The sequence below is a fragment of the Lepisma saccharinum genome, chromosome 11 (genome assembly GCF_977018435.1).
Source record: "Lepisma saccharinum chromosome 11, izLepSacc3.1, whole genome shotgun sequence".
NCBI lineage: Eukaryota > Metazoa > Arthropoda > Insecta > Zygentoma > Lepismatidae > Lepisma > Lepisma saccharinum.
Genome location: NC_139239.1, coordinates 8,025,591 through 8,048,636, shown reverse-complemented (window position 1 = coordinate 8,048,636; position 23,046 = coordinate 8,025,591). Strand labels below are relative to the sequence as shown.

The window sequence follows — 23,046 nt, the reverse complement described above, 5'->3', positions numbered from 1 at the left end:
CAGGGGGAGGCATGGGGCATGCCTCCCACCCCTTGAACTATGAAATATTTTAATGTGAACCTGTAAAAAACTTTCAAAAATAACGTTGATGGTTTTTCAAGTGTTGCAAGAAATTCGATTTTATCCTTGTACAAATTAATGGGTTGTTTCTGGAGAGAGGCATTCTCCAGAAGTCAGCAGTCTGCAATATTTGGTAATTTTAGTGTTATAATGCAAGGCTACCAGACGTTCTGCGGGACAGTCCATTCCTTTTAATTCACTTTCCGACTTTTTGTGTTTCAGCTCGGACACAACTTCCTTGTTACAAAGGAAGACTTTTGCACCACTAAAGACATACAATACTGTGTACATTGTTAAAATTGTTTTGTTATGAGTCAAAAACAGTTGTTTGACACTCGACAAACAAATAGGAATCTTGATCATTGAAAAGTTTTTTCGATTACAGTGTAATTTACGTTTCACATTAATTTTCATGGAGGAAAATTTTGTATATACTCTTTACATTATGGAACAAAGGTTCCTCAATGAGTACAATACAAAACCAATCATATAAGGAAGAATTTATCTTTCCATTTTCGCCACCACTGAGCAGAATAATAATAATAATTACTTTGTCTTCTTTGTCCAACATCAGGGTTTTTCTGCAACTGGTGTCGATTCTGCGTCATAGAAAGGCTTATGATTTGTAAATAGGAGAATCCGCTTCACAGCAAAAGCTTGATAAAACTAACAATCAATTTTCAGTGTCAATTATCACTAATTTATCCAGTTTTAAATTGCCGTCCCTAGAAACGATTTGTAAAACTGAGAAACTTTCGATGAACTTTATTATTTTTGGACGTAGCGTTTGATCCCAAGATGGCCAGGAACTTTTTTGAAGTGACTTAACCTAGCTTTAAATTTGTTCCTTGTCATAGGTGACACCATATGCAGAAATGCCCTTGTAATGAAGGATCAAAGGTAAAATAAATGAAGATGTTACTGCATGCTCAATTAGTACGCATTTATTTACATACAAATATTGGAAACAAAAGCGTCTTACAGAAACTTTTCATTTCGCCCACTTGAGGCAGCACACGCAAAGGATTGCTTAAAGAGTGAGATTCAGCGCCAGCTTCTGGCGAAGTTACGAACAACTTGAACAAATTGAATGATTTGGTTCTTCGTTTGATACGTTTCTTGAAAATAAGTGGCGCACCCAGTATTTTTGTGAGTTCAGGGGTTCCAAAACGTTTTCGTTTCACGGCGTCCTTAGTGTTTCAAGATTCTTTCCGCGGTGCCCAAGTCAAAATATAGGCCTATCAAACACTTGCAACGCTCAGTTAGTGTGGTTAGGTTGCTTGCCTAAAGTTAAAAAGTAAACATATATTTTAAATTCAGAAACATTTTATGTGTAAACAGTACAAAATAAGCACATATTTGAAACAATCACATCATGACGTACACTTTGGGAACCACTGGCGTTATGTCGTTTTTGGTTGTCAGTTCCATATTTTGCCATCTATTCCTAGATTTGTTTGGTCGAAAAGTTGAGAGTTGTTATGACGATCCATTTCAACTTCTCCTTGGGTACCATGGGCGTAACTAGACTGGGGCAGCCGGAGCGATTTCCCTGGGCCCCCAAAAGTCCGGAAGACTGCAGTGGATTTTCCCGACTTATTTTATTGTCAGACTGGCCCGCTGCAGGCATATTATAGTGACATGTGAGCGTGAGCTCAAAAGCTCGTAGTTTTGTTTGCACGTCTGCAGTAATTATGCCACGATTTTCCACTACGCTAAGCAAAGAATGTCAGGGGTAAAATTATGGAGGTTTTAACATAATTTAGAAAGGATTACAACGCTGTTTGTAGCTTTATGTACGTAAAATATACAGGGTGCTCGGAAATTCCCCTTACAAACTCCTAGGGCTAGTAGAGGGGACTGAGTAGACAATATTTGGAATAGGAACCCATGTCCGGAAACCTACCGTTTCCGTGCTACAACCATGACAATATGTCGGATGTGCCTGTGTTGGTATGTAACCTGGTAGGCAGTACATGACGTCTGAAGATCACCTGATGGCACGTGACGTCTACAAATTGTTGCGTTCCACTGTCGACACAGGTGTTGATTAATGAACAGTAAGTTTCTTTTTTGTTCCCTTGGCATTGTTACCAAATAAATTTGTTTGTATTATGGACTGTCTCTCACGTCATTCACTTTTGTACCTTACGTAACACCTCATTTGACATGGTTGTAATAAATGATTACACTTTAGGTCATCAGGTGATCTTCTGACGTCATATACTGCCTACCCGGTTGCATACCAACACAGGCACATCCGACACATTGTCATGGTTGTAGCACGGAAACGGTAGGTTTCCGGACATGGGTTCCTATTCCAAATATTGTCTACTCAGTCCCCTTTACTAGCCCTAGGAGTTTGTAAGGGGAATTTCCGAGCACCCTGTATATATATAAAACTTGCACCTCAAACATAGGTTAGTCATTATTAGACCTCCAAATCCTAAAATAGGATCTAAAAATTATAATAACATATCCTTTTTTTATATTTTCTCAATATGTAGCCTACTCTTTATTCCATGTTTGCAGTGGCGGCGATTGGGTGCCAAAACTGTGGAGGGGAGGGGACAAGGATAGTTTACTTTCTCTTCATAGATTGGTAGACAAGGCTTAGCATTTAGAGGCCATAGTGCGGGTCAAAAAGGAGGGAGGGGGAGCAATTGCCCCTACGCGCCCTAATCGCCCCCAATCAATCCTTGTAATTGTATTAATCTCTCTGACAAGTCTGTTGTAAGAACGGCTCGTGAGGCCGAAGCACGCGCGCTTTAATAAAGGGGATTTATTATTATTATTATTATTATTATTATTATTTACATCAAGTATGAAGTTTGGCAACTTATTTTGTAAATGAGGGGCTTTTCGTTACAGAGAGTTAGTTTAGCTTTTTACCGATGATGACGCTACCTCTCCATGAGCGATTTTTTGCCTTGAACACTTCTGTCGCCTAGCGAGAGTTTATCGAACTACGCTCCAAATGTCGCTCTTCAACAATAAGTTTGATTGTTGACTTTGATCGTCGAATTTTCCATGGTTATTTTTTTCGAGAACACAATGAATTTTTGTGTTTCTATCTTCCTATTCCACATCGCCTTCCTATATCTTGTTTATTCGTGACGATTAGGATGAATAGCAATTCGGTTAAAATACGTAATAGCATATACTCACTCACACAAGGAGGCTCGAATTCACAGTGTTCTGCTAGACCAGCGAGTTGGCAATTTGGCATCAATTAGTCTGTAAACTGCCACTTTTTGCTGTGTATTACCACATAGAACAATCTCTACGGTATGACTATTTATCATAACGGGATACGTGATTAGACACAACCCTCCCATTTCCTGATATTTTTCAAAGTGTGGAAGCAACAGAATTGAGTATCAGTATTTACTTGTAGCTATATTTCGCACCTCATTAACCTCCACACAAACTGTGTATCTGACAAATAAACAAAAGCAAGAACGCTAACAAACTGTACGTCGTTCTACATAGGTGAAGGTGATACATAGATACGAATGGACGGCTTGTCGACAAACCAAGGAATACGAAATATAGTCCCTTAGGCAGCTTTCAGACAGAAGCCACATGCGACACGAAACATGTGTCGCTTGGGAATGAACCAAACAACAGGAACGTTTCACACCGTAGCGGCAGGCAGGTCACCCAAGCCTGCGTTCAGATGTAATCCTCAAACGATATGTTGCGTGGCGCTTTTGTGAAATATCATTTTAAATGAATCATGTATTTTGTTAAGGCAGGTAACTCGCTTCACATATGAACTTATTCCTAATACTCTGCACACCCCTCAGATATTCTGGATACCCCAGTGGTCAATGAGGATTAGTTGAAAACTTCTGGAATATCGATAAATTACTTATTTACTGTTAAATTGTTTCTTCCATCTGAGTTAATTTTCCCTTTTTCTATTTATTTCCTTCTCACTAGCTCTGGGGTTCATCTTGCCACCGAAGTTCCAAGGTTTAAGTTTCGCTCTAGCTCTAGGCATGTTCCTTGTGACCATGCATGTAGCCAGAATTTTATTTATTGGGTGGGGAGGCTCATCATCCCTTATCACTATCAGCAACAGCCATCTAAAGGCGGAAAAGTAAGGGTAGAAGTCCTGAAGATGAATTTCTCAGTATATTACAACTTATTATACAAGATGTTTGATCCTGCTATAAGTAAAATTATATACTATTAAATTACATATTTGTATAAATTCGGGGGGGGCAGGGCAGAACCCTCTCGGGCTACGTGCCTGCTTGTGAGCTTCCCTTCATGAATTTATCTATTCATAACTATCCTCATCGCCGCGATTCGCCAAAAGAAAGCAGGAAACTGATGTAAGATAATAAATATACAAATAATTTAGTAGACCAACCAAAGATCAAAATTGTTACTTTTACCCGCATGGAATGGTAATGATTGGCATCCATGCTAAATCAATTAGTCATATATCAGACAGAAATACTAGGGTGGATGCCATTAGAAATTTAGACCTTGAAGGTCATTTTAAGGTTATATTATGACCCAATAGGTCAAATCACAAAGTTTTACAAATATTGTCCTATAATACAGGGTGGTCCATATGTCTTGTTACCCCCTCGAATCAATATCTTGTTATCTCTAATTCAGTGTTTCTTTTGAAGAGATGGCTGACACAAGCTCCTACAATGTAGAAGAGCGCCTTGTTGTCAGTGTTTGGGCCCATGAACGTCCACTTACCGGCAAGACCAGGGAGGATGTGCGACGAGATTTCACGAGACGATTCCAAAAAAATGCACCACCAAAAGTGACAATACTGCGTTTGGAAAAGAAACTGTTTATGTTGGGATGTATCAAAGATAAACCTAGGCCTGGTGCACCAACCAAAAGACAGAACACATGTGCAGGAGTGGAGTCATCTGTGCTTCGGTCACCACAGAAGTCACTGCGCAAACGGTCTGCTGAGCTTGGAATCCCGAAAACAACAATGTTAAGACACACGAAGAAGGATCTTGGATTGAAATCCTTTAAACCAGCAAGCGTGAACGAGCTCAGTGATGATGACATGCAGCATGTGGAAGAATGTTGGAGGTATTTCCGACACTCCCGCAGCGGGCTGGCCTTTTCTTCTCCGATGAATGCGCAATATATCGAAGTGCACGTGCAAGGAATGTGTATTTCTGGTCCAAGGAAAATCCGCATTATTACGAAGAGCTGGAAAAAGAAACCTCACATGTGATGCTCTGGGTCGCTATGTCCGCTAAACACTTGATAGGTCCCTGTTTCTTCGATGGCGTAGTCAATCAACACTCCTATCTCGCCATGTTACGGGCATTTTTTTATTCCACAGCTCCAAAGAATGAATCTCCTGGGACGTTCCTGGTTTCAACAGGATGGAGCACCGCCTCACTATGCAAGTGTTTCCCAATAGGTGGATAGGACGCGGATCGGTACATCATCCGGCGCCTCTGGATTGGCCTCCCAGAAGCCCTGATCTCTCGTCTTGTGACAATGTCCTCTGGGGCATTATTAAGGAAAAGGTATCACAACAACGATACCAAACAACAGAACAATTAAAGGACGCTATTAGGGCAGCCTTTCAGACAACAATCACGAAATATTTGCTTCGTAAAATCTCACACAGGTCATGGCGCCGTGTCATTTTGTGCCATGAAAATAATGGTGGTCATACTGACCTTTGGATGCGTGAACAACATCCTGGTTGACGCCGAATCCATACGTCTTACAAATTGTTATATTGTTATTATCATAATATAAAATTATGTAAAATTGTTGGTGTCACACGACATGTGGAATGAATGGCTACCTTACACTTTATTATATTATATTATATTATTATAAAGTTGTAAAGTTATGTAAAATTATGGGGGTAACAAGACATATGGACCACCCTGTATATCAAAATAAAGGTATGGTCGGCACAAGAATTTTGGTACTATTTTTAGATCAGAATATCGATCTCGGAAATAGGTTATAATCCCAATTTAAGAATGTTATACAGGGTTATTCAAAATTATTGTCGGATTTCATTTTTTTCTGAGCTGGTCATGAAACATTCGGCATTTATAACCGCATCAATTAATGGAGGCCCTCAAAGTTTTCTTGTAGTTATGCATCTGGCCACAAGGAGGCAGATTTTACAAGATAAAGGGTCATGGCTCTGATAAGACTTTTTGTGCTAGAGTTTCATTGGTTTCATCTTAGTCAGGCAGTTGTCCAACGATACATTTCATTCGTCGGTGATGTGCATAGTCTCAGGACACAGGGTGTCTGCATAGTGGGAAAAATAAAATCACAAGTGGACCACGTTAGAGAGGCTTTCAAACAGAGTCTTAGAAAATCAGAGGGAACTCTGCAAACCAAAGCGACTAAGAATGACTAAGCTTTAACAACTGAGGATCACTATCCAAAGAAGGCTTTCAGAGGAGTGTGTTGATCGATGGTAATTGATGAACTTTGATGGAATTGGAGGGACAAAGGAAAGAAAACTTAGAGTTTCTCATTAATTGGTGCGGTTATAAATGCCAATGTTTCATTACTTGCTCCAGAAAGTAATATTGAAACTACAACTATCATTTTGAATAATCCTGTATTTCTGATAAGCACATTTTTACTAACTAAATAACAGGAGGCTCCGTGGCGGAGTGGGCAGCGTCAAGTTAAGGGTTCCAGCTTCGAACCCCGGTCAAAACATGTAGCCTATGTGTCATTGTGTTTGTCCTGTTTATCGTTCGTCTTCTAAGCGTCTCTATTAGACCATGAAGTAGTACCAGACAGCTCGATAAACAATAGGATATTTTCGTTGCATCCTTGCAATCAAGGGGTCCCAATTTTGATAACCGGTTGGGGGCAAATAGTGGTTCGGGCCCCACTTTAAACAGAAGGTATATTCCACGATTAGCTCAAACTTTCGATGTCAAGAAACAATTTTCAAATTGTGAAGTAAGATTCGTATTTCTGAACACTTTGGTTTCTTTGTTGAATTTTGTAGTTTGTGTTTGTGTGCAGATCAACAGTTGTTGCTTATTCGTATAGATATATGTCTGTCATTCTCGAAACTTAAAAGAAACTTTTATTATTGATATCTTATTTTTTAAGTTTCTGAAGTGTTGCTGTTCACTTACAATAGCATGTATTTATTTTTTTAAAAAATATATCGCAATTCAGTTTTAGCATGTCGTTACTTCATGTTTCTTTAAATGTCTAAAATTAGATCCAGGACCGTACATAGTATACGGTATAGACAGCATGAAAAATGAGCTAATATTCTTTGAGTAGGCTTAAATGGACTTTTAATGCGTGTAATGTTAATAGCAAGTGCCAATGCGAAACCAATTGACCGCACGTCTGGTAGAAATATTGGAATGGAATTTGACCTTCAGGACCTACTTCGGAGATCGATATTCTGACCTAAAAATCGTACCAAACTGTTTGACTCATGCATACCATTTTGATATATTATAGACAATATTTGCAAAACTTTGTGATTTGACCTTTTGGGTCATAATATGACCTTAAAATGACCTTCAAGGTCAAAATGTCTAATGGCATCCACCCTAGTATTTCAGTCTGGCATATGACTGGTTGATTTAGCATGGGTGCCAATCATTAACATTCCATGCGGGTAAAATATTTTTTTGAAGCCTTTTTGCTTCTTTCCTGTTGTACTAATTTCCTTTCTCTAGATTTCCTCATGTTTACTTATTCTCTTGTTGATTATGTATTTTAGTACCGTTTATCCCCCGTTTTCTGTCTCTCCTTCCTTGTGGCAACTCGCAAGATATACTATAGCTATTAATATCTGTACTTTTGATCTGCGACAACGTTACCAAAAAATCGAAATCAACATGTGAGACGTTGCGGATATTAGGAGCGAAGTCGCAAAATACACGTTGGGAGTAGTCCTGCAAAAATAAAATAATAAATTTCATAAAAAAAAGAAGTGCTCCCCTATGCTTAGCACCACGCCATGAAGGCGTATAGGGGGTGTGGGGGTAACGCCCCACACTTTCTTGATCCGGTCGTGAGTGAGGGTGATGTGATCAGCATCATGCCCCTGACCGCCTTTACCCCCCAGGGGATCGAACCCGGGACCTTTAGCATAGTAGTCAGACGCGTTACCGACTTTTTTTTTTAAAAAAAAAGGAAAGCCCCCTAAGCGGAAGCTTCCCCCATCACATTCACTCATATCATTTCATTCACATTTCTATTTCAGGACTTTTTCAGGACAGACAATCACAAATACCCATGCCTTACCCTGGACTCGAACCCGGAACCCCTGGCGTTGTAGCGCGCTCTGCTAACCACTTCGCCACGGAGGTCGACACTGAGCCACCGCGGCTCATTTCATGGAGATTTATTTACAATCTTTTAAACACTTTAGATTAAAATGTTCTGGAAGACTAGTGTCCTTAATATCTTCTGTTACCTGTTACTTGTCAACTTGATCAAAAAAACGTATTAACCACAATTTGTAGTTAGGCAAAACAATATCAATATATAGATACACATTACATAGACTCTGCCGTAATACTGCATGTAACAAAATTCTTCCAATTAAAATACCATCCGAGTCTTCAAAATAATATTGTGAGGTTTTTGTATGGTTTTCAACAATGCAAATGCATACGAAAATAAAATAAAAAGACGATAATATAAAGAATAACTCTCCTCATTCCGGGATATATTAAAGTTTGTCCGGGGACCTTGAGCCCAGAGTTAGTTCGCTTCCGGAAGCGTTGGCAAGCCTTAGTTGTGAGAATCACCAGTCGTGTGCTATTTATAAGAAATAAAATCACAGCAATCAGCAGTTTAAAAGTATTCACGTCTATCTCGTTGCACGTGCACTGTTCCATTCTATTGGGCGAGGTAGACTCCTGTCAGATATTGCATGAGTTTCTGCTGTCTGCAATGTATATGATTCAACAATAAGAGAAAAATCGACCTTTGTCGAGTTCGCTCCTAATATCAGTAACGTTTCATATAACGAGTATAGAATCTTGCTGATGGTGCATTACTCGCAATCGCTCGGACTGGGCCGTTTTCCCAATACCGTGCATCGTGTCGCTCATAGGCATGCGTACGGGTGGTAAGAGATCAGTTGCCCCCTCCCCTCTAATAATTTTCAATGTAGCGGGGCTTTATCGTTGTTAATGAACCCACTAAGTCACCGACACATCCAATTACTTACAAGGCAGAAGCCATGGAAAGGCGCGGACAGTGAATGCTTTTCTGCAGACTGGACGGGGCCCGTGTCGCTCGTCGCTTGTCAGTTCGGTGTGGAAGGAACTCCTGTGTCGCTTGTCAAGCGACACGTGTCACTGAACCTTCAGAAATAACTGCAACCTTCCGTATCAATGTGTCACCCCCGTCACGACAAGCTTCACGTGCTGCTCGGACTGGGTGGTTTTCTCAATGGTATGCATCTTGTCGCCTCGGTCTGGTGGTCGCGCACGCGCTTGTCGCTTCTGTGTGAAATCCCCGTGTCGCTTGTCGCCTATTGAGTGTCCCTTGTGTCTTCGCTCTGAAAATTTCCTAAATAATATGTAATGTAATAATTGACGACATCTATTACATATAAAAATGTTTAACCATAATTTGTGTCAGAGGAGGCTCGAACCGGTCAGTTTCTGGAAATCGTTTCAAAATAGAGGAAGGCAAAAACCTAATTATTTTTACAGTTGATAACAGAAAGGCCCAGTTTTGAAACTATGTTATATTCAAGCACCTAACCCGAAATAAATGGTTCCGTGAGTTTTTAAAATTCCAAAAATGAGATTTTTTTTACAACCACTGGCGTACGCAGAGGAGGGGTGCTGGGATACAGCCCCCCCGAAAATGTGAGAAAATCAACATTTTCAAATAAAACAGGTGAAAAGGCGGGAAAAACCAGAGTGGTAAATACAAACCTCCCTTGAAATGGCTCCCGATTGCCATTATAAATATACGAAATATTTTATTTTGTATTCCCTCCCCTAAAAAGCAGCTATGTACTATCCACCACCAGGGCCGGATTAAGACGAAATTGGGCCTGATGCTTGAAATCTTCGGTGAATAATAAACACAACGACGTTATAGTTACCTCAAAGCGCAAATAATGATAGTAACTGTATAATAAGTAACGCTGTGTCTAGGCGTCCGAAATTGGGGTTCCAAATTTCATTCTAAGATTTATTTTCAGGTTAATATAGCCAAAGAAAACTGTTCAGATTTCAGAAAATTCTCGTCTGTTTTCATCTGGGCCTATTTCAGGAATGGGCCTAATGGTAAAGCATCCATAGCACCCACCTTAATCAGGCCCTGTCCACCACCTTTACAATTCCAGCCCCTCCCGAGAAAAAAATATCTGCGTACGTCAGTGGTTACGATATAAACTTAAGGACTAAATTTTCTCTCCGCCTTTTATGCGTGATGTGTAAATTTATAAAATAATATAATTATGTATTTTATTACACTAAAAATATAAGGATAGAAAGAAGAATTGTGCTGGATAATCAGTTAATCACTCATCTGATTGATTGATTAAAATATTTCGGTGCGTCGGCACTTATGGTCATATTGCACCCTTCAGCAGTGGCGGCGTGCGGGAGGGGCACTTGCCCGCCCCTAATTTTTACCACTTTACCCCAGAACTATGCTAAACCTTACCTACCAATGGAAAGTAAACTGTCCTTGATCCCCCTAGTTTTCGAATTTAATCGCCGCCACTGCCCATACGGGACAAAATCCCTAAAATCCTTATCTTGAAATTAAAAATGGAGTGTATAGAGCCCCTTGAGAAAGTGAATCGTTATTATTCGTTTATAATTAGAGCAATAATAATAATAATAATATATCTTTATTGAGCGGGAGAGGTTCAGCGTACGCTGTTTCTACTCGCATTATGTAGTGTATTTTGTTCCCAAGACTTAAGATATAGCACGTTGTTTGAATGAAATTTTGAATACCTTACTTAACACAATTTTTTTTTAACAAAGGAAAAAAAAATAATTCGTGAATAATCACAAGACAAATCAAGTGAGATTTTACTTTCAAGTGTTTACTTGAAAATGTTCAATCAATTACAGCAATTTTGTGTTGTAAAGAAAGTCTTGCACAAGCACAGCTGTCTTTATTGTGAATCATATGACAATACAATTTAGAATTCATCATAATGACGTAGGCGAACGCGATTTCGTTGAACTGCACAGGTGATATTTCAGGTTTTATAAACACCCAGAGCCCAAACCAGCGTGTAAATGCAATCTTCTGTGTAGAGGCGCTGTGTGCTTCAGCTGTTGGTGGTTGTATTTGTGAAGAAGTGCATACGTTTACGGAAAATATTTTGTACATATTTTTGTATTTTGAGCGCATAAAATACATTGTTTAAAAGTGAAGGTAGTCGCCCGTAGGAGGGCTAGAAGGTTAACCGGAAGACTAGTGCTAGTCTAAGGTGACTGACGTCATAAAGCTACAGAGGTCGTAGTGAAAGAGTCGGGCCATTTTCTGCTAAGTGAAAGAAGGAAAGTATCTCGTGTATTTGTTTCACATTTTGGATTTTGCTTTCAGTTAGACCAGTTTACTGTAGTATTTCAATGGCTCAACAACCTACCAGTAGTGCTCTGAGAGCACTAGCTTTAGAATACAAAAGTCTACAAGAAGAACCAGTTGAAGGTTTTCGTGTGAAACTCGTTAATGAAGACAATTTGTTCGAATGGGAAGTGGCAATTTTTGGACCTCCAGACACATTGTATCAGGGTGGATATTTTAAGGTAAGAACATTCTTGAATTCTTCATTATCTAAACGCTGATCTGTGTTTAATTAAAGGCACAATCATGCAGTAGTTGCTAACTGCAAGTTATAAACAAAAGCCAAACAAAGAACCTGAAACTTCACTAAGAACGTATTGTTTAGTTTCTTTCAAATCTGTATCTATATGAATATAAGAGATTGCTCATGGAAGCATAAGTGTGTTCATTGTGTCTGTAATGTACAATAATCAAAAGTGTATGCCAGTGCATGTACACATTCACTTAGCTGGCTCAAACAATGTGGGCCTACGTGACGCATTGTTACTTTTCCATAGACCTACACTGAAACTTTTTTTTGAGAGGACGACCGTGTGTGTGTATCAGTTACACTTACTTGCACGCTATGAAATCATTGAAAGGGTTCCGTGTATGAAAATCCATTGTGGAGGCACATAGAGTTTTGGATCCCATTTGGTGAAACCCAATGTTAAAATAGTTTTTTCAGAAGATAGATAGTTTGTGACATTTAAAATTGTTTTAATTATTTTTGTAACTTGAAGATACGGAGCGAATTTACAATACCGGATCCCTCCCCAATTTTTGTAATATTTCGCATACTCACTAATTCAGGCCTCCTAATCACAAATTTGAAGTTAATATTTGGGGGTCACGCGTAGAAATTGCAAAATAAGTGGGGTCCGTGATCGCAACCGACAATGCACGATTGCTCATTATTTATCGCAAGATTTTGCATTTCAAATACTTAAGGAACGAAATATATATTCCTCACATTGCTACAATCCCAAATTTTAACTATGCTTGCCTAACCTTACCGTGAATGGTTTGTGGGGCTACCCATGCATGGTTTTACGACCCCAAATTTTAACTATGTTTGCTTAACCTAACCTTACCGAGAATGCTCAGTAGGCCTATCCGTGAATGGTTTTGCGCTAATTGTGATAACGAACAGATGATTTTTTTTTATTTTCGTAGCACTTTAAAGGCAAATGTTCTTCATCGAAGACGCCATTTTGGTATCCTGCAATTTTGATCGATGCATTGTTGCCGAACTTACCTGTAATCAAATCAGTCCACATTCTATTCCGCCATTCTTACACGATCCATGCTCTCCAAGTATGAAATCAACAGTGTGACAACACTGTAGACAGCGTAACTAATTGTGAATGTCAGTTGTTCATTCAACAAACATGGTTCCCATTCTCGTATACGGAGAATCATTGCGAGAATAGGAAAGCTTATTTTACAACTTCTACACGTTAATGAACAATTTCTACATCTCACCCCAACATGTTATCCTCGGATAAATCATTGCGATTAATTATTTCGTGAGCATAAGCAGTAGCATAGAAATTACAGAAGATGCAGCCAAATTTAATAGCCCAAACAAATGCTTATCTGAAAACACGGAAGTGTTCAATATTCCTCCACTAAAGGCATCACATGTTAAATGTAATTTAATGTAAGTGGCGTAACTCTATTGAAGACAGTTTTGAGAACAAAGCACATTTAAATAACTTAGGGTTAAGTATGTTTAGTAGCTGTTGGAGCACACACAGTGGTGACTATGAACAAGAATTTAAAACTTAGCAGGTACTTACTTCTAGCACTGGAATGTTGATACGTCAATGTTGTAAGTTTCTACATTTCTACGGAATGATAAGTGAAGTTATGCCACTTTTGCTCTGAACCTCTCAAATGTAAGGCTGTCCATTTATAATTACGTTTGATGGACATAAGGTGCACTACATGTCAACACAGTTTCCACCTATGTTGAGGCACTTAATTGTAGAAGGGATACAAAAACTGCAGTTTCGGCATGCTGCACCATCTTGACCTCAGCATGGCAAATGGAACATTTTTGTGAATATCCTTCATAAAACACAGTATCAACGTTGTGTGAGGTACATACAGGCGAATGGTAATTGATTGAAACTTTTAGTTTATGAGAACAATACCACAGATGCATTTTATTGTAATTTACTGGTAATTTGCTAACACAATCAATTATGAAAATTTGTATTAGCTAAACAGCATTTCTTCATGGGTGATTTTCCAGTGCATCCAGTATTTTTGTTTCGGTAACAGCTGCTTTATTCATCCTTTTCCATGTTTTTCAGTAATACTCATCATAGCCTAATAACTTTTACATTGTAATACATTAAGGCAATAATTCACATTTAAAAGTGGTTTTCATACCATAAAAGTGTACCTTTTTAAAAATGTTTCTAATTACTGAAACTAACCAAGGTTCATATAACCAGTGGAACAGAGGGAACAGGCTGTTCCCTTCTACTTACCACCCTTTTTAGCTATTTAAATTATCTATAGTAACATAATAAGAACACTTGTTTCTTCCGAAATCAACAAGTCGAAGAGAAACTTTCACTGTGACTGGACTTTTGTTTACTTCTTCACATACCCTCGTCGTTCCACCCTCTGCTGCCTGACGCAGAGTATTTTCGACCACGCGTGAACGTAAACGATCCTCATGGTGCCATCTCCCACCACAGAGGCTGAACTCTCTAGCTGTTCCCTACGAGAGACATAGTGAATTAGCTTTCCTTCTAATTTTTGCTATGTGCTAAAGTTGAATTGTGTCTATAGTAAGTCTAGTTTCCTAATCTCATTGCAAAATCTGCCATACATAACGAACTGGAAAAATGTTCTACAGTCTAATCATCTGCTAAATGCCTTGGCTAAACACTGCGATATAGCTTCTGAGGGAACAGCTTGTGTCCACCTGTTCCACCAGCCTCAAGATGCACACAGTGGCAGGACAAGAAAGCAAATGTTGCGAGTGTTGTATGATCGACAAGCTGAAGACGAAAGCTTTTAGTTCATTGAACTTTACAGAAAAGACAGCAAACTAATACCTATCCTAACCGAATTAAAAACTAAATCGTACGCAAGACATTTTCAAACAAGTTACTACAACTCTATAAAATGATTAAGTAGATACTCTTCCAGTGGCAAATTATTGTTGTCCTTGTGTGTTCCCGAGAAGGTAGTTTGGAACAATTCGGGTTTTGTCACAATTTCTACAAATCTAGCGGATGACATGAAAAAAAACTCTGCCATCTGATTGCCATTGTTGCATTGAGGATGTTTGAATTACAAGAATGCTCAACTCTACAAAAAAAATGTCAACTTAATCTACACAGAGAGATGAAACAGGTTTCGACAAAACATTTTTTCTCTGATCACTCATAGATTGCTTTTATTATTTTTTTCTTTGTTGCGCATCAACAATTTTGTTTTTAATGTTTTCTTTACATTATGTCATATTTGCTTTAACATTGGTATTGTCATATTTTTTACGTGCTTCATGTATGTCACTTCTGAAAATTTGTAACATATGTATCGTATGTTTATTTGGTTCATTTCAGTAAGGGTTGAATTTTACTTGGTCTACTGTATTATGTTACGACAAGTATGGGAGGGGAGGGGGCAAGTGCAGGTCACCTGTTCCCCTGCCTGATTTAGCACCGCACACCACTGCATATAACACATGACTAGTTCACATATGGCAGAATCCATATTGAAATCCCAATCTTTCAGTGTGTACAGACTAACTATATCATTGTGCGTGCTTTGATTATTCTGACTTGAGAAAGTCTGATGTAATGGGAACAAGATTCTGTCTTGAATGGATGAAAAGCATGGGTAAATGTGAATCATTGACCCACATGAGTAAAAAAATGTAATGTGCTCACACAAGCAATGTATAACATTCCCTCAAAGAGTACAAGTTCCAATGGGGAGCTTGTGCTCATATTTTGATAAGAATAGAAAAGAGCGCACATTCCTAGAAAGAGGGTGGCGACACCTAGAAAACATGAAAAGTCAGGAAATTTCAGAACTAAAAAAAGTCAGGGAATTTTGTCTTGTTATTTTCCTGTAGTTTACGGTTATTACAAGCGTAAGAAAACAGCTTTTCGTTGTGACGTTTCAGGAGAACACACGGTCCCTTCATCAGACATTTATTTTCATTTTGACTAAAGATACAGTTATAACAATGGTTAGAAATTTTTTAAACAAAAATAATCTGTTATATGACGTATGTTGTCAATGTTACATTGTTGTAATATAGCATTTTAAAGATGGGTGGCTTACTCCATTTGTGTAAAAGAAAACTCCATACTGGATCTATGTTACCATTTTCAATATTTAATTTATTCCAGTGTTCTTCTGCAATGAAGGAAGCTTCCCAGAGATTCAACTCGATGTTTCCCATCAATCTTTTTAAAACCCTTCTCTTTTTAATCAAATGCTTCTCTGCGATGACGTGAGCTGATAAACCTTTTCTTGGGTTTAGATTTATACTGTCCAAATCTTATTCATGCCATATTATTGCCATTTTCCTTGCTGTTTGTCCTACATAATCCTTTGAACATGAACAACTTATATTATATATTCCTGTGGTTTCCACAGGAAATTTTGTCTTGATTGACAAATGTTTCTTTGTTATACTGTAGATGCAACATGATGCATTGAAGCATACCAGGCATGTGATTTTGAAGAGGTTAATGAAGTGCTGGAAATAATCTTGCCAGCCCTTGACATCAAGGTTCCTATTATTCATCGGACACAACTCTGATGCCAGAAACAAGTGATGGAAGGTGAGGTGGGCGAAATTTCCAGAGGGGCAGATACATATGATGAACCTGTAAATATCACATGTAAAATGTATTGACTTATCATTTTTTTCTTATTGGGGAAGGGGGGGGGGGTGCACTGACACAGTTCGACATCGTAATGCAACATTGTGTCAGTCATTTTGAAGGAACATGCAAAAGAATCAGGGCTTTTATGCAACCTGAATTTTTGTCGTATGTCATGGTACGACATTTTGTCATACAAATATTTAGGCTCGTTCCATTGAAGCATGCAATTTTTGTTGGATATCGCCATGTGACTAATGTCGAATTGCGACAAAATGTCTCATAATGCATGCATGGCACCTTTATGCATCGTAATTTTTTGTCTCAATCAAACAAACCACTGTACAATGTGCCTCGACGGGTATCAAACCCATGACCGCTTAATTACTAGGCAGCAACCTTACTACTTCGCTATCGGGGAAGCCATATTCTTGCAGCACACATATTTCGGATTTTTACTTTTCAAGTAAGTTAGTCATAATCACCATACCAATTTACTTTTTTTAATATTTCACAATTTGATTAGGTTTCTGATAGCTAAGCAGTACACCATTTACAGTTTCCTGCATTCAGAAAGTTAAACATACAGTAGCACTGTATTTTTATTTTTTTCCAAATTGTCCCAATTTTCTAAAAACCACATTACCATAAGTAATCGATATCCAGGTTTCTGCTTCAAAAATTAAAATGTTAAAACTAGAGTTGGAAGTGGTCAGAAGAAAATCGGCTTTTTTCACAAAAGTGTCTCAAATCAATGAAAATACAGGAGTTGGCAGTATTTTCCCTATTCCATGGTGTTTGTTTATCTCCCTAAAATAGACACTCATTTCTAAATATAAAATACAATTTACAATATGAAATTCGTAGCTAGACAAAAACAGTGTTTTCAAGAAAGCTGGCTTTTTTGAATGGGCTTCTTTCCGAGTGTTATCTTCATATTTCGGTAGGCTTATTAAATACATTAATGTAGTATAAACATATTCACATAACTAGAGTAGTGTTGTATGTGTTTTTAATAGAACCTAGTAGTTTGATATGATTTTCAATGTTTGAATTTGTTATACGAACACATACATAAAGCAAAAAAGAAAATACTGCTCTACCTTTTGAAAAATCTAGTATCAAATCAAATTAAATTTTGTGTATATATTTGTATTCTGGCTTTCCAGTACATCATGTATCATGTGGTTAAATGGCCGCTAAACCTGGTCACTGAGCAACTAGTGATGTATTTTGGCTGTTCGTTGCAGTGGTTCTCGACCTTTGTGAGACCACAGCTCAGTAAATTTATTTCTTACAAGTCGATGTCCTCATCCCAACAATTTCACTCATAAATACTTTTCTGAACTTTAAAGTTTATATGGAAATTAATATACAACCTTAATTGATATTAATATATCAATAATCAGAGTTCAAATATGTATAGACTTGCTGGTAAATATAAAATTAGTTTTAAATTTGTCGTCAATCCCTGGGTGCAATAGAACTTTTGTGGCCCGCCGGTTGAAAAACAGTGGCACCAAAACTGAAGTAGAAGCAAATAAGACTGGCCGCAAATGGAGAAAAAAAATCTATAAAATAAATCTGTAGTGGACCTACAGTTTGAAATGAGATCCGGAGCACTCTGCCTCCACTGAGGATTGAAACTCAGACCCCCTTCTTATTACAAGGCAACAGCATTACTTTATTCCATTCCAGAGGCCCATTCGTGATTATAAAAGGAACATTCTATCAAAAAGCAGGCCTTTTCCATCAATAGTACTTGCAATTGTTCTGTGATTTACAGGCTAAATGAAATCTTAATCTCTGATGAAGTAGCTAACAATCTTGTTAAGTATAGAGAATATTCAGACCGAAGCAACACATGACAGTGCAGGGGGTCACATTGAAGTGACAAGTGACATGAGCAACTTCAGTCTGTAAGCAAGCATCCACCACGCATGCACAAACAAGACCGAGGCATCATGATGCGTGCCATTGAAGGAGCTTTCAGACTGAAGTCACAGATGACAAGCGACGCAGACTTCTTCAATATAACGCAAAACATTCACCGTGCATGATGCATGCCATTGAGAAACAGGGTAGTCCGAGCAACATGCAAGTGACATGTTTAGCTCATTGTCGCATTTCAATTCAAAATGTTGGATGGATTACTGCTTCCAAGTGACACATGTTACTTGTTGTTTCAGTCTGAAAGTTTCCTGAGAAAACTGTACTTGACAAGCGACACTTGCAGCTTATGTTCCTTCGGTTCGAAAGGTTGCATTTACTGCTAAGGGTTGGTTTCCTAGAGCCACGTGTCGCTTCCGTCTCAATGCTCTCTTAAACAGGATATCTACACACATTCATGTAATATGTATACCTGCATATGTGTTGTGATTTTTAATTGTCCCGAAACATCGAATATTGTGATACTAACATTTGTTTCATATTTTATGACATCAACATTTAAATTGAGACACAGACATGTAAAAGCCTGTTTTAAGTCAATTTCATGGTCAGATTTGCTCATTAGGACTTGACGTTTAATTTTAACCCTATTAGCTTACCCGTGCCATACAAGAAACTTACATACCGGGGGGTGGCTCTCAGACCACACTTTGTTTTATCACTAAATTTCAAGAAACAATTTTATAATTGAATCACTGCTTCCTTTCCTGATTATATATGTGCAGTTATTTATTAATTATAATAATTACAAAAATTACTATCATTAATAAAAAATGATTTAATTATTTCATGAGTCTCACATATATTTTATCATTCACTAAAACTCAGACTATCCATAATAATTTTCATTAATCTCTTTTAGTTTGCAGAAGTGCAGTTGTTTATTAAATATGATAATTACAATAAATGCCATCATAACCAACCAATTGTACACTGTCACTGGCAATAGTGTCTGGAATGAGAGACATTTAAAGATAAAGATGGCGCCCGATGTGGCCACCAAGTGCATTTTGCCTTTTAAGTACATTTATGTTTTTATAAACAAAAGTAATAAAGAAAAATTTTCTGAACATCCAATGAAGCAAATTTTCAAACAGTTGTAAAATATAAATAATTAGACTTTTGTGCGTGCAAGGGCCTCCCCGGTAAGTTAGAGTTATAATTGTATCTGAACCACTTTGTAAAATGTGCCCACTGTGATTGGCCAATATCTGCCTCTTTACTGCTGCATCATGTACATTCTTTTAGCTAAAATGCTTCCGCCCAAAGAATGGACTTGGAAATTCTATTTTTGTCTTTTCTATCGAAAGTTAGGGAGGGTCGCGTGAACCACTGAACCAATCGGCTTTGACCAGTTGCCGTGGTGAGGGGGAATTCTCGTGGTATTCTGCGTTGCCAAGTGTATGCCTGACAGCAAAAGTTCGGCATTATTGTGCAGTTTTTTTTTTCCCCCGTATCTGTGGTTTTTATACTGAAAGATGATGAGCCTAACGCGAATACACCGGCGAAATCGGAAGAAATAAAAAGTTGTCGGGCGTGGTATTCCTCTGCGTGGCCAGACTCATGAATTAGTATGTGCAGTGCGAGATTATTTTGAAAATGAAAGAGATAATAATGGCCCTTTGATTCCGTTTAAAAAAGTGACTGGGAGAACATAAAAAAGTGACTGGGAGAACAGCAGCTGCTCTGGGAATTATCAGAACGTCCGTGATGTCAATCGGGAAGGAAAAGTCCCTCTTAATGGAGACAGGCGCATCATAACATGCTATAGTACCACTGGAGTAAGCAGGATTTTATTCCGGAGGGTTGGAATTGTAAATGTGGATGTAACAAAGCTGCATTTTTCCCCGTGGGGTGGAATAAGTAATAAAACATTTAATAATTATGAGAGTTGAACAGATATCCACACCCATGCTGATTCTCTTACCTATCTCACCGATACCCTTGTTTGAAAATGACGCATATTAATTAAAAGATGTTCAAAATATTGACTAATATTAGTCAAATTCTGTGTATCAATTTATTAGGGTTGTGCTTTAAACGTAAGAATTACATTAAAATCTGAAAATACTATTACGTAATCACAAAATAAACTTTTCCATACAACAATGGTTCAAAATAACGGAAACTTGGAATTATGCATAAAAGGACACTGCGAAAGTGCTTGCTGCATATTTGCAAGCCTCGCGAAAGATTAAAATGTTGGAAAAGTATCGGCCGGTGTCTGTAAATATAATGCAACCAATATCTTCTGATACTGATACCACGGTTAAAAGTGGTTTAAAGACAAAAATGATAGGTTGATTTAAGAGGTTCTTCAGTTACCAATTTGGTTTTTCCTGATATTTTTTTCATGCTTTTAGTTGAAACTTTTGAATTTCTCAAAATTTCGGGAGGGAACTGCAGCCCCATGAGTCCCCCCCCCCCCCGGCATAGTGCCATAGTGATAATGCTGTTGTCTTGTATTCAAGGGTTACAGAGTTCGATCCCCGTGGAGGCATATTGCATAGTGGTTCAGATTCCATTTTAAAACCTGTAGTTCCAGTCTTCAATATACTGTCTTGGCATATAATGAACTTGAAACAAACTTTCATATGGTTGTGCTTCTTATGTCAAATTTAAATGTCATAAATTATGAAACAGATGTTAATATCAAGCTATTAGATGTTTCATGACAATTGAAAACCTCACTATTCACGACAGGTATGCAGAAGTATGCCTATTTTACATGAATGTGTTGGATACTTGTCAATAAGTAGGTTGCAAGCGTGTATTGAAAAAAATACTAAGGGAGATACTGGCTTGTAAACATTTTTTACACCTCACATTCAACATGATCATCCGTGAAATGTTTGCCGCCACCGTGCGCACACTTTTCGGAAATTCAATTGATCATGCATTATGCTGTAGGCCAAACCATGAGAACACCCTATTGCAGTTGCTATCTAGCTTCACTCGCCTCGAATCATCTCCACGTGTACACCTTGAGTAGTCACCATTTTTAAAGTGAGCTGCCCATTCATGCATCTATCTAGCAACTGCTAACTAAATATCATGAAGCTGGATCATCCTGCCACCTAACGACTCATTACTATTTTCAGCTATCCCACATCAGTTTGTGACCTATTTACTGACTTCCCCTCGTACCTAACAAGATAAGTTTGCTTCTACAAGGGAGATTGTTTAATTTAGCCTGTAGAGCTCAAAAATACTTAAGATTAGCGAGTACTGTTCTTGGAGGTAGGTTGGCTTTTTGTGTATTTATTTTATAAATAAGAATGTGCCCCCAGAGTGGCACAAAGTAATGCCTAAAGTAGACTGGAAGAAAATATTCCCAGGAAGAAAGAAAGGTTAAAACCAGTGTTGGGTCATCAGAGGTTACTAGGTGCCAGTGGTTGACAACAAACTTACACCTAATTTTATATTTATTAACAAATCTAGACATAATCAAAGTATATCTATGATTATGCTATAATATATTTGTTAATATTTAATTTCAAGGGTAGATACAGATGGGGGACAAAATAATACGAACACCTGTGAAAAAGTATGCCATATTTCACACCGGCAGTACAGCAGCACCACCTGGCACTGAAGTCTGCCACCTAGTGGCTGTGAAAGGAAAGGTATCAGTTTGCCAACAGCAGTCATTGGTGGTTCATTCGTCTATCATACGCTCTCAAGAGACACTGCAATGTCAGACCAGACAGAGTTCCAAAGAGGCATGATTGTTGGAGCACGTTCAGCTGGAGTCACGGTGACTGAAACCTCAAAGCTTGTTGGGTGTGCAAGGAGCACAGTATCAGCCGTTATGACAGCGTACACAACACAAGGTAAGATGGCGTCTTCAAAGAACAACAGTGGACGAAGGACAAAGCTTGCTGCTTGGGATAGGAGGGTGTTGAAGCGCATAGTGGCCCGAAAGCACAAGCAATCGTTATCCGAGATAACATCTGAAATGAACAGGCATCTCCAGGACCCGATTTCAACCAAAACTGTCAAAAGGGAACTCCATGCTGCAAACATTCATGGCCGAGTGGCAATTCGTAAGCCATTGGTGACATCACGTAATGCTGTCAAGCGACGCCAATGGTGCAGAGCTCACAGAAGTTGGTCCCCACAGCAGTGGCAACAAGTCATCTGGTCTGATGAATCAACATTCACGTTATTTCAGACCACGGGGCGCGTTTATGTGTGGAGAACGCCTCGAGATGCATTTCATCCTGACTGCCTCTTGCAGACTGTGAAGCATGGAGGTGGGTCCATTATGGTATGGGGCGCGATATCTTGGCTGGTGTGGGACCACTTGTTTTTCTGCATGGGAAGATCAATGCCAGTCACTATCGCAGCATTCTGGGAGATCATCTCCATCCTTTTGTCCAGACTTTATTTCCTGGGGACCGACCTCTTTTTCAAGACGACAACGCTCCTATCCACACTGCTGGGTCTGTCCAAACATGGTTTGAAGAACATGACGATAAAGTAGGACATATTGAATGGCCCCCACAGTCTCCTAACCTGAACATTATAGAACATTTGTGGGGATATTTGGAGTCCAAAACTTCGTGCTCGAAGTCCGCCTCCAGCCACAATTTCGGAATTGGAGACTACTCTGGAG

The 23,046-nt window shown here is 38.6% G+C and overlaps 1 protein-coding gene across 1 annotated transcript in view; it reads left to right on the top strand.

The window, feature by feature from the left end:
- Positions 1–11,294: 11,294 nt before the first annotated feature.
- Positions 11,295–23,046, top strand: part of LOC145994615 (ubiquitin-conjugating enzyme E2 R2) — a 57,453-nt gene continuing 45,701 nt past the window's right edge. Inside the window, exon 1 of the mRNA XM_083130673.1 lies at positions 11,295–11,816. Within this exon, the coding sequence (XP_082986799.1) occupies positions 11,640–11,816 (177 nt within the window). The 5' untranslated portion in view covers positions 11,295–11,639. The remainder of the gene's footprint in view (positions 11,817–23,046) is intronic.